General features: G+C 33.8%; 1 protein-coding gene across 2 annotated transcripts in view; it reads left to right on the plus strand.

Annotated features, from left to right (window-relative positions):
- The window catches only part of LOC125072298 (paired box protein Pax-6-like), a 49687-nt gene that overhangs the window by 34078 nt on the left and 2267 nt on the right, over positions 1-13342 (plus strand). For both annotated transcript variants that reach the window (XM_047682871.1, XM_047682872.1), the window contains 4 exons: positions 4144-4293; positions 5118-5200; positions 9939-10114; positions 11679-11839. In XM_047682871.1, the coding sequence (XP_047538827.1) occupies positions 4144-4293; positions 5118-5200; positions 9939-10114; positions 11679-11839 (570 nt within the window). The remainder of the gene's footprint in view (positions 1-4143; positions 4294-5117; positions 5201-9938; positions 10115-11678; positions 11840-13342) is intronic.

The following is a 13342-nucleotide window of genomic DNA, read 5'->3' on the forward strand; positions in this document are numbered from 1 at the left end:
TCTATATATTTATTGTTTAATTATAATATGACACCTTAAACAATTTATATCTAAATGACAATACATTTATATGACATTCGAGAATCTATTTTACTTACAATTTATTGCAAATTAATGGCTTGGACGACCACTTTTCCGCCCGTCCTAATAAACCATTATTACCAAACATCGACCACTTTAAATTGGCCCCTTTGGATCGAAGACTCATCTTAATCGGCGTACGTTTATGTGTCGCAGGGGAAAATAGATGGGTCTGTGTAAGTGGTTGTTTGTAATCAACATCTATCCCCTGCAGGGTCATCTAAATTACTCAGTAGTGGGGTAGATAAGGTTTAGTTTTTATTATTGTGAGCTCGAGTGTGACAATTGATGTCTTGTAATGTAGGTATTTGGGAGGGAGATGTGTTTGTATCATCGTTATAATTACGGATAGTTTATAAATTCATTTTTACTCCCAATTTTCTATCTATACTAATGTTACGAACCGCTGAACCGATTTAGATTAAATTTGGTAAGGTGATAGTTTCAGTCCAGAACAAGGACAGAGTCCACTTTTTTTAATTCACCCCTTGAGGGAGTAAATGTTAGAACTGTAAGTTTTTGAGTTATAGGTAATCTTTTATGAATTTAATAAATATATATACTTTCGTTTAGCTAGTAGTGATTAAATTATATAAATTAAAACCTCGACTACGCTTTGATCTGGTCGCTTCACTCATTTTGGTTTGAAAAGTGTCTTAAAAGCGATGAGACGTGAAAGGACGGACTAATGAAATCTGATACGTATCGTTATTGTATCGTTATATGCATATATAGAAATAGCCCGTGGGTAAGTGTCCTATGATTTGATCATGCGATCTTAGGTCGTAATCAACAAGTTATACACACTGGGCAATCTCATCTCGGATATCGATTTCATTTAATTATACTACTGTATGTAAACATGAAGATTAATTACGTTATTATGTATTTCATAAAAGATTTACAATCAAGTCATTGTTGTATTGATTCAAGATTGACATTTGACGGAAGGTAAAAATAAAATAAAAAAAGGAAAACTATACATTTAAATTATCTTTGCCTACATTCGAAATTGATATATTTATAGAACAGGAACATACATCAGGTAATGAAATAGAAATGCCAATTTGTAGATGTATTGTATTATTCAGTAATTGTAGTGGTCCAGTGTCAGCGTGTCGAATTAGGCGAATCGCGTCTTGTCCGGCAACACGGCTGCGGGGCTGGAGTCGCGAGGAGCTGGGATAAGCTATAAGCGGAAGCGTGTAAACATTCAACTCACTTTGATTGCTACAAGAACCAACAACCTGGCGTACCTAATTATTATTTAAAATCTTTACACGACTAGTGTTAACATTAACAGTGAAAAATTTCGAAATTTGTAGTCTTTCTTCCCTGATATATATAAACAATTACAGTCTTTAAGTGTCATATAGTACATTAATCGTGTCTTAGTGTTTATGTTTATAAACTATTTACCTTCCTGTATAAGTGTTAACATTTTAACGTTCCAACATGAAAGGCGATAGTTTTATCAATATGGTTTTCTATCAATATAATCAATAATAATTATTGTGTAAGTTCGAGATAGTTGAAGTCATGTAAGTCCCACTTCATGTGCAACGCGACTGCCGAGGCGCGCCGCCGCTGCCTCGCGTCTCGGGCAGGTTCGCGGCGGCTCGCTTGAGTGACAGTATCGATCTCATATAATCGCGCGGCAATCGCCCCCACCTACGCGCTACGCCACGTTCGCCATTCGCCCCGATAACTTCAATTCGCTTTATCTCTCCGCGTCCCGAGTCCCGACTTTCTTCGCTTCCCTTTGTGCTTATTTTTTCCAATTTTTTTTTTCACCGCCCCTACTTTTATTTCTTTTCTTATTTTCTTACTATTATTTTCTCTTAGGTATTTTTCTCCGGCCCCGTCAGTATCGAGTTCTTCCTTCGATCATTTGTAGGTCGTTATTGGTGAGATTGTGGTTAAGTGCGTCCCGTCTCTCTGAGCGCTTTTTTAATGATTTCCTCCTTTATGTTTCGTTCTGTGACGATAAATAAAAACTCGGATTGTGAAACGGGAAACATTCTTTATCCTCTTTAATAAATAGTTATAAATAAGTCTGCGTGTTCGTTAATCAAGCTCAGTGTTACTGAGATTTTAGTTCGAAACTTCGGTGAAACATGTGTCCTAAGTTTTAAGTCTTATTTACAGCCCCACTTAATTTACAACGCAATGTTACTTAACTAAACTACTTTAGTGTAGTTATTTTCACCTTAAGTATACACGACATAATCATACTTGGCAACTTTAAAATTGAGCACACTTTCTAGGCGACTTTATTACGGCTCAGCAATTATAAATTACCGGGAAACGTTAATATTTTTATAACGACTCATCTGGTATATCTCTGAGCTAATAAGACTTATATCAAAAACAGTATGTCTGATCTTTCAAAGGTCACATGAGGATATAATCGATTACAGTTGTAATATTGTAATTGTACTACACATTCATTCGGAATACAAAAAAATCACATATAAGTTTACATTCGACACGGGTCTCATTAGACGCGATAAGGGCGCACGCACACGGCGCGATCAATCAAAATTGTCAACCGATCGGAAAGTGTTTCGCGGGAGATGTCGCGCATCAATCATGTCCGTAGGTACACGCGACGTGGATGCTTGTACGGCGAATACCCGTTTAAAATGTTGAGATAAGAATTTCAAATTTGCAAATAATCATATTATTAAGTAGGTTAAGAATAGCTTTATTGTGCAATTGTGTTTTGCAATAAAGCTATTCTTTCTGAATATTTAAGTATTATGCCTTAATATTATGAAAATTTTACATTAAACTAAAAGAATATACGATAGAAATAAGTACGTTTATACTCTTGAACGCTTCATTTAACTATCTGACAAGCAATTCTCCGATATTATCCATTACAAAAATTAGCTCCCGCCCACATCTTGGCGTATCAGAAAAATGTGACAGATTGTGTAACAGGCCGTCCATTCAGTGGAGTCATCAACCCGTGCGGCCATTACCGATCCGGGAATCGAACTGGGGCTCAAGTGGTCCGACCATAAAGCAAATTAATCAATTAGCTGAGGGCATGTCGACAACATTACGAGTAACGTTTAATTTTGACATCGCCCTCAGGGAATGCGTTTAGTTTATGCTGAGCCTTAACGTTAAATATGGGGTAGGAATGTGGAGGTCACGGTGACTGGTTTTTTGAAGTTTTTGTCTGTAATTCTGGGGTTCAATTGTGCAATTATGCTGATGCATTCGCTTGATAGTCGTCGACATCGTTTTGCTCGAGTGTTGTGTTGATAGTTTATGATGAAGAGCTGTATGTAGCCCCTTGGAACATTTGTTGAGTATCGTTTTAAAGTTACTTTACAAATGACTCGATACTTCACAGACCTAATGATGCATTATTGATAGCAGTGCTGTTCTGATATAGAAAATATTTTATGATAGCTTTTAGAGATATTACTCGGATTATTTTTATAATTCGTTACTTAATGGCATATTTGAATATATTGAAAGAAGTTCTAATCTCAAAAACTATCCGTCCGAATTTTTATTGCTTTTATATATAGCCTTTACGTTACGAGCCTAAAAGTCACGTAGATACTTATGTATTTGTATTTACGTGTATTGTTCGCTTATAATAAAAAAATTTAACGCGTGAAATCTCGATACTAGTAAAATAAAGGTGTCGCTCGCGGCTTCGTCCGCGATTTATGTTTAATCGTCAAGTGTAAGGCATAAAAAGCATGTGTCTTTCCTTAGATTTCAACTTTTCTACATACATACATACATACATACATACTATAAAATTTCATCAAATTCGGTTGAGTGGTTTCGTCGCGAAAAAGTAACAAATACGCTGAATTACTTTTGCAATTATAATATTAGTGTAAATGTATGTATAGAATTATATTACAATTTCATAACCTCTAACATAATAAAAAAAAAATGCCACCTTGTATATTTTTTTGTTTCTTGTGTTAGGTTTTTATGAGAACTATTTGAATTATGTTTTTGTTTAACAACCTCCTCTAAGTGACCAATAGCAGTGCTTATAAATATATTTTCTTATTCTCCTGACAGATACACTCCAATCAGAGGCTGGGTCAGATGGCAACAGCGAGCACGCGTCATCCGGTGACGAAGATTCGCAGATGAGGCTACGGTTGAAAAGGAAGCTGCAAAGGAATCGGACCTCTTTCACCAATGACCAAATCGATAGCCTAGAAAAAGGTAAAGTTGCAGAAAAAAATATGTTTATAATAAGCTCGCTTTTAAATCTGTGCATTCCGAGGCCGTAGAAATAAAATGAGGTTTTATATGAAAAATAACTTGTGCGTGTGCTTTATAATATCTCATTCCGACTAAGATTTCTTGGGATAAAAAGTGGATTTTAAATACGTTTGTTACTGTTGCGCAAATAATTAAATATGACCTAATTTGAATAAGCTTTATACACAAATTAATTTTGTTAACATATATTACAAATGTAAAAAACTAATTTCACGTCTGGCAACACGAAAATTTCCTTTTAAGTTCTCAAGATCTCATTCATACTCCAGCTCGAATCTGACTTTAAGCTGAGAGTGCTACACGTAAGCGCTCCCCTGAGCCTTCATAAACCAATTTGGCGTCCCTTTCATCTTATTTATTGTTTGCAATAACAAGTTATTAGTAAATAAATAAATATTGTCCCTTCTATTTGCCGAGCTCTTGGCCACTGGCGCGGCCAATTATTATGTCGTGTTAATCTCAGTTTTTCTTGTTTGTTTGTTTGTATTGCCATCCTCATAGTTTTATTGCTTTCGTTATTGCTATTAGTTTATTTATTTTTTTCTTTTCTTATATCTTAGTTACCTATATTATTTGACTTTTATTTTTTATATAGTGTAACATTATCAAAATAAATAATATCCAAAATAACACTAACAAGCCCTAGGAACATTTATAATAGCTGTAGCTAATACTACATAATTTTATTCTAAAATTGAATTCAAACAGCGATTCAAAATGGAATGTCACAGTCCGCAATTTAATTTAAAAACGGATGTCCACAGAGTTCGAGCGCACGCACTACCCGGACGTGTTCGCGCGCGAGCGGCTCGCTGAAAAGATTGGATTGCCTGAGGCACGTATCCAGGTAAAATAAACTCCAGTTTACACCGGTAAGGTGGCTGTATTGTCTATGCCTCGTTTACTAACTGAAAAAAGAAAAAAAGGTTGCATATAACGGTGCGTTTAAGTGCGTTTTCACGCTCGTAATTATCTGTTCTTTACTAACAGCACTCTTACTGGTTACGGAAATGGTTATAGGACGATGTACTTTAAAAATTGAGAAATCTTTTAAAAGTAATAAATGGAAGCTTGTTAATTCACAGCTAAAATAAAATAAAAAAAGATGACAAGGGTGCTTTATTAAAAGCGGACCATGGATGCGTTCATAAGGGCCTGTTTACACTGCCTGTTTACATAGGTACGGGCCGCATGTAGATGCGTCTTTAGCAAACAGACTAAAAAAACAAGGGTTATTATATAAGCCCACCAAGCCACGTTCAAATAAATCTACGTATGTGGTATATAGCTTCCACAAATATGTCGGCAGCAATATGTTAAACATGTTTTTATTGTTTGAATTTTTCATCTTTCGTGTTTAACATTCCATATGTATTTAAACATTTACTTTCGTGTATGTAATTAAAAGAGGGTGGCTTCAAAGTATAATTGGAAATACAAATACATTAGGGAATAACGTCGATTTTAAAAATCCGATGTAAAAGTTTTTTTTTTGTATAATATTATTGTTATAAAATCAATACGATAAAAAAACAGAATCAATTAAGCCGCAGACATTTCGTTTCACTTAGCGAGTCGTCACACTCAGTGTTGCCAACAGTTTAAAATACCATTTATCACGGGCAGGAAACTTGGCAACTTTTATAACGGTTTAATGCAATTTTGACTGCAACCTTTTAACTATTTTCAAGAGCACTTAGCTGTGCTAAATTGAATTAGTTTTAAAGGAAGTCAGCGCAACGAAAATACATTTTCAAAGTATCCGAAATACAATGTATTTAAGAACTTTTATTGTGATGATATTTCTTAATTTAAATAAATAGGTATCTTTGAAAGAACTAACTGTTATTTTTTTATTCAACGCAAGTAATTGAACAAATCAAATATTAGAACTAAGTATTTCGCATAAAAAACGAAATATCCTACTTTGTTTAACGAAGTTTCTTCCAAAATGCTCGTTATATCTTTAGCTACATACCTAAAATTCCAACATTATGTATTGTGTCACACGACAGTTTTCTTGTACGTAAAAACTGTAAAAGGAAATGTCGGCGACATTGTTTTCAGCGGGGCTAAGCTTCTACATTAACCTCTCGTCGGCTGTTGGTTTACATTCGCGAGAGCACTGCAGCGCTCGTACGGTCAACAAGTACTTTTTAGGGTTGCCAATTCAAAATATAGAGGAGAGAGGGGGGAAGGACGTACTTATAGCTATCGTTATAATTAAATTATATTATTGACTAAGAGACAATTTAAAACATTTATAATTGAATTAGGATCCATGGAATCTTAAGGTTTCATTTAAGAATACATTCGTATTTGATTTCGTAAGATATTTTAATGAACTATAAATACTTACTTATCAATACATGAACTGTTATATTTGAAAGCGTTTCATAATGTATTAAAAATATAACTACCTATTACTTATATCACCTGAATTCCGTTACTATTTTAATAATTGTCGGAAAAGAATAACTAATGAGATTTTTATCGGCGTGCTTATGAAATGACGATTAAATAAAACTTTATAATAACTATTTGAATAAATTTTGATTCTGATTTTGTTATAAGCTTGATGCTTCACGTAGAACTGTCATAACAAATTTATGATGAGATGAGAGAGTACATTCATGTTTCTAAAAGCCATTGTGTATATTTAGATCTAAATAACTTAATAATTATGTGTTTACAGTACAATACTTACTAATTGTATGTATTTAAGACATTTTAATAATAAACAATGAAGCTCTTTAATGACAAAATATAATTTAAATGAAAGTACCATTTTCATACGGAACCTTCGCACATCAACTACCTAACAGTTCAAACAAGATTACGTGAAAAATCCAATTTAAAAGGCACCAACCCTGAATGGAAATTCGGTAGCGTCGTGTTTCAATCTAAATTATACTCTAGCTGAAAAACGTAGGGTTCAAATTGCCACATTCAAAGGGCGACGTTTTCAAGAAACGTTTTGTATTCGGACGTCACCACGTGTTGCCCCGGGTTCAAGGCTGTGTCGAAATGGTGAACGTTAGAGGCACCAAATATCAAAGGTTTTAGAAGACTTTATTAGAGACGGGGTACAGAATACTAAACATCTTTCCGACAATGTAAGTTTCCAGAAAATATTTATGATCGAAACTAGAAAATCATCTTATTCTGACTAGAATCGGATGGAGTTAAATTAAAAGTTAATTAAATTATGATGTTCAAGATAATAGAGTTGATGGGATAATCGTTACTTATTTGTACTGAAATTGAAATAATACTTACTTACGTACCGGTTTTTGACGACAGATTCCTTATTTGGATAATATAAAGTATTAGACCTTATTTCAATTGACGATGATACTTTATTTCTATTTAAGAGTGTCTACGATTGCAAAATTATATTAAATTCGAGTAATAAATACATTTTATCTTAAATATTTAATTTGAATGAAATATAATATAAGTAAAATCATTCAATTGTTCCAGTTCTTTTGAAATAAGTACCGTCATATAACTCATGTCTTCAAACGTTTTTCGATTATCCGAACGGCCTATTCAATTCATTTAATTTAAACAGTTACGCATGGATATTATTACAGATATTTATTTCAAGATTTTGAGTTTTTGCGAAATTATCCGAAACAATTTTCATAAAACCATAGTCATCACAACTGGGGTTGGGTATCGATCTCACGGCCTATAGCAAGGAGGGGCCTGTAGGAGGGGTTGTTTTGAAAAATTGGCACCCAACGAACAAAACCTTCTTACAAACGAACACGCCAATTTTAACCTTACAATCGACATTATAAAGTACATATTGGCATTTATTTTAATCAAAAGGTTTATATATTTAGCTCTGCTGAAGTGCGATATAAATTCATTCTTTCTATTATAAGACTTAAAATACTTCTTAGATTATAGAATTCTATTTATAAATATGAAATAGGTTTCCAATTTACAATATAAAACTTAATAATGATAATAATAAATACATTGTTAACATTTTTGTAATAATTTGCCGATAAATATTGTTTAGTTAAAGGTGATTGATTAAATAGTGCTGTGTCTACTTCCTTCAAACGTCAAATCACTGATGACAGACAGAGAGAACTCTGTTTTTAGCTTAACAGTCGTTAAATAATGTGTAGGTATATGTAATGCCAAAATATTATCCATAAACGTAATGGACTACTTGTATATTTTGGTATAGTTGTGTTTGAAAATTCTATTAAAGTTATTAAAAAGAACCGCCAAGGTAACTTGTTGGCAAAATAACAGAATTATGGTAAATCCCATTTAGTGAGGAACCCCTGTAACATTATTTCGACCCAACTGAGGGCTAACAATTTATAAAAGGCCAACGGGGAGTGACAGAGAGGCGGGAAACGGCTGTCACCACTGTCAAGCGAAAATATCTATGGACGGAATGGGAAAAAACTAGAAATGTCATAATATTATACTGTATCTTGAGCCATGTACACATGTGTAGAGTATCAAGTAATTGTCTATGGCATTTAAAATTACGTCAAATCGAATTGAAATTCAAATCATAAACGTTTTAGAACATTTTAACCCTTTTTGCATATTTTTATATAGGCATGGCATATCTGGTAATCGATGCATCATATGTATCTGTACTTCCAACATACATAATTTCGATTGGTTGATCAACATATTACTTTAAGAAAAAATCAAGATAAACTTATTATTTGAATATTTCAAATATTGAGTAACACTTGAAAGTTGCCTCAATCGTGTGTATTAAGCTTTACTGGACCCTTTGCGTTTTTCCGAGGGTTGGAATAAAATATAGTCGGCAATGTACAGGCGATTCTTTTGGAGGCCAGAGCAATAATATTATGACATATTACCTCGCACGACCTCTTTCAATGCCTTTTTCTTATTTTCCTTTTTCACTTTTTGTACGTACAAAAAGAAAAATATTTTCACTAGTTTTGTCCATACACTCATTTCTCAGTATGTATTTACATTCAATTGATGTAAAAAATATTTTTAGGAAGTCTAAAATTATACCAAACTTAAACATGAATCTTTTTAGATTCAATAATCAATGTATAAAAACATAGAAATATAAAATGAATTTTAATCGGTCGTTACAAATGTACTAACTATATTTATTTCAATACCTAAATTGAATTTCATCAAAATAATAACAATATCTTAAAATCATTTTTGCGACTCCCGCCTTTGCAAAGAGCGGGAAAGGACGCCATATTGCCGTCGCCATGTCGGCGGAAGTGCCGCGCACGTGAGCGCTGTTTCCGGGAGCGTTCCGTTCCACGCAGTTCAATGTCACAATATTGTCTACGGTTCAATTAATTGCTGTGTTAACTTTAACTTAATTGATAAATTAATAATAATTCGTTACATAAATATGTTTGAGAGTAACGTGGCTTAATTAACGTAAAATGGGTAGGTATCATCGTTTAGCTTGTTGGGTTGTAAGACTTGTAAGCTCTAACAAGACACTAACATTTCCTTTCTAATACACACTATCACAATACATTTAAACACACACAAATTTACTCATACCTTCATTTATTAATTAATATTTTTGCCACCATCAGGTATGGTTTTCCAACCGTCGCGCGAAATGGCGACGGGAAGAGAAGTTACGTAGCCAGAGGAGAGACGCACCCGCTTCACCCCCCGCGCCGCCTGCCCGCCTGCCCCTCAATGGAGGCTTCAACTCCATGTACAGCCCCATACCGCAGCCCATTGCGACCATGAGCGACACTTATAGGTAAGGATCTTGATCAATATATCATACCAAATATTATTATTAATTGATGTCTGAAAATCTATAACATAACTATAAAAAAATCACTGACAAACCCAATCTGGACCACCACAAATCAGGTATTCTACTGCGATATACTTTAATTGCTCTTCTAGTTTAAGAGGTGGTAAGTCAGTGTAGTAAAAGGTTGTTAGATACTAGAATGGCAACGTCAGGAAAAGCGCAAGGAAAATAATTTGGCATCAAAAGGTAACCACTTATTAGAACCACTGGACCAGGTGGCTCATTTGACCTAATCTGTAAATAAATAAAAAAAAATCAAATTAAAGGCGTCAACGAGACATCTTTTTTATCTGTACTGTATTAAATTGAATACTTAAATCGAATACCTCAATGTTTTTTTTCTCGGTAGATTGGGTGAGGTTATTTTTATGTTGAATTAAAATATTTAATTTTAATATTGGTGATCTTTTAAAATGAGACGTTACTTAATCCCATACACCACAATCAACACAAATGTTTTTCATGTTGTGTCCACACAAAGCCTATAAATTCTAGGTAGTAATAGCGATATCATATTCGTGTCTGATCACAATTTTTAACAACATACTGCTATTATCGCATTTTCCAAGTGGAATTTTCCAATTATAATTTCTATAAAAGATTTAAAGAAGGCGATGTCAAGATTTTTTTTAATCTATGAAACGATATATTATATTTATATTTTAACTAGCTTTAATAATACATCAATAAAATAATTGTAAATGAATTCCAAATGACTGTTTTAACATTTAAACATACATAATAAAAACAGGGCTAAAATCTCAAAAGTTTGTTATACTTCGCGTCTTACAAAATGAAAATGAATGTACACACTGGCGCCATCTATTATCTAGAGGTGGCACTAATTAAATAGCGCGAGAAATCGGGCGGCAAAGGTCGCGCCTCCTTGCGTTTCCCGCCACTGCACCGAGACGCTCCGAAGTTGAGCGCCGAAGGTCGACTTTCCACTTGGATTGATTTTTAATAGTGAATCTACGGGCTTTAGCTTTTGTCGAAGCAAATTAACTTAGTGAGACGAGAAGTTTCCTCTTTAGCTCGGTCTACGGTATAAATTTATCACATCCTCTTTATTGCTTTTCGAAAATTGATTTTGTATACTTTATTTCTAACAGAGAAAGAGTTAAATTTTTCATCTATTGAATTTATAACTTAATATTTTTTAATAACATTTCTTAACCTAAATCAGCCTATAATAGCTAGTTCTAATAAGTTAAATGTCACATAAAAAAATATTTATTCATAATTGGCAACATACGTATTAATCATCTATAAGGCAGTCAAAATAAAAAGAAACCAGACCATAAACAATTTGGATCACTTCGTAATTTATAAAGAGGCTGTGACTTTGCTTTTTAATTTATTGATAAATACAAAATGATCTTTTTCTATATTATAATATAATCAATTGCCTTGCCCCAATACATCCTGTATTTACTTCGTGGAGTCAGTCATCCATAGCTAACATTAATTGTATATCACATACTGGAAGTACGATTTCCAACAGCTCAATGTCGGGTGGTCTGTCATCGTCGTGCCTACAACAGAGGGACGGCGGGTATCCTTACATGTTTGGTGACGTGCTGGGCAGTGGAGGCTACTCTCGAGCGCCTGCAGCGCACCAACAACACGCAGCATATTCACAACCTCAAGCAGCAGCTAGCACTGGTGAGTTATCTAATTCTTTATCACACTATATGCTGTTCTTCTATTAAGAATCTTACGTATGCTATTAAATATAAGCAATTGCGTACCATTTATCAAGATATGTTTCGATGTAAAGTTAAATCACTACACTCACAAATCTACTTAATATTTTTTATTATTTAATATTACGTGTTTAAATGTCATAATATCGAATAGTTTTTTAATATAAACGGTTCTGTACAGTTAGTATAGTTGTATCTTTTCTGGTGCGAATTATCAGGAGAACTTTTCATTTAAAGGACATTTGTACACTTTTATCTTTTGCTTTAACACATACACAGAACACTGTTATAACAAAGAGCCGATAAAATCAAGATTAGGTATATGTCCGATCAACTAACTAGATACATTTAAAAATAACAACATAAAACTCTTGTATATTAATAACCTGAAATATAAAACGAATTCAATATTAGTACTATAAGTAAAATGTCTACAGTCTCACTGGAAACGTAACAAAATCGTCGAAATCAAGCCTTGGAAAATATTTACCAACTTCGTAATAAAATGTAAAAAACGCTGACTCAAGAGCAAGGGGCGTCTGGCTCACAAGACCGCGACATGACGGGGAAACAAAAAATAAAAGGAAAAAGTGGAAAAAAATAGGAGCTCGAGCCTCGATTGGATTTGCCGTTGTCTGTTCCTTACAAATGGCTTTTAAATTGATTTTGAATATCGAATTCCTTTGTTAACAAATAGTAGACCTGAACGAAAGCACTTACGTAAATTTTGCCCAAGGTTCTTGCAATTCTAAATGAAATGTAACTAGGTCTTAAATTTCTTCAATTCCCGCCGCGTAAATACCCAAAAGTAACAAACATTGTTGATTTATTAGTATTCAGCAAAAGAACAAACTGCTAGGCGCTGGCGTTTCCATTCTTTTAAAAAGCTATAACTTTTCCACTTGATATTATATATCATGTGGCGGACATTTTTAGCCGTAGGTGGCGGAAAGCGGTATGAATTATTGTTGTTTGGGGCGTTCGCATTGTTCCACTGCAGAGTTTTCAGCAGTAGCCGCGAACAAAAGAGTTTTTCACAATTCAAAATGCACGCTCTCGTTTCATTTACTCTTTTACGCTCTTTCGACGGGTGCATTTCCAGCTTCGTGCGGTATTAAATAATACGGATTTATTCTACTTACAGCTTTTTGGCGTCGGTCTTTTGCGATTTTAATCAGTACTTTTGTTTATCATTCTTAACGTTGAAAAGAGAGATTAAAACTGAAATTTCACATAGCTATTAGTACCGAATACTAAAATTTTAGTGAATTGAAACATTTTCTGAATTCATATCACCTTATGAATAAATACGATATTATATGTGCAATAAAAGCAACATTTCAAATCTAACGTTCGCCATAAACAAGAGGGTGGTCATAGACACAAACCATTGACTAAATGAGTCTCGGTGGAGCTGTTTAAAGGCGATAATATCGTGTAATGAATGTAAACGGTACCCTTC

The sequence above is a fragment of the Vanessa atalanta genome, chromosome 21, assembly GCF_905147765.1.
Source record: "Vanessa atalanta chromosome 21, ilVanAtal1.2, whole genome shotgun sequence".
In the NCBI taxonomy this organism is placed as follows: Eukaryota; Metazoa; Arthropoda; class Insecta; order Lepidoptera; family Nymphalidae; genus Vanessa; species Vanessa atalanta.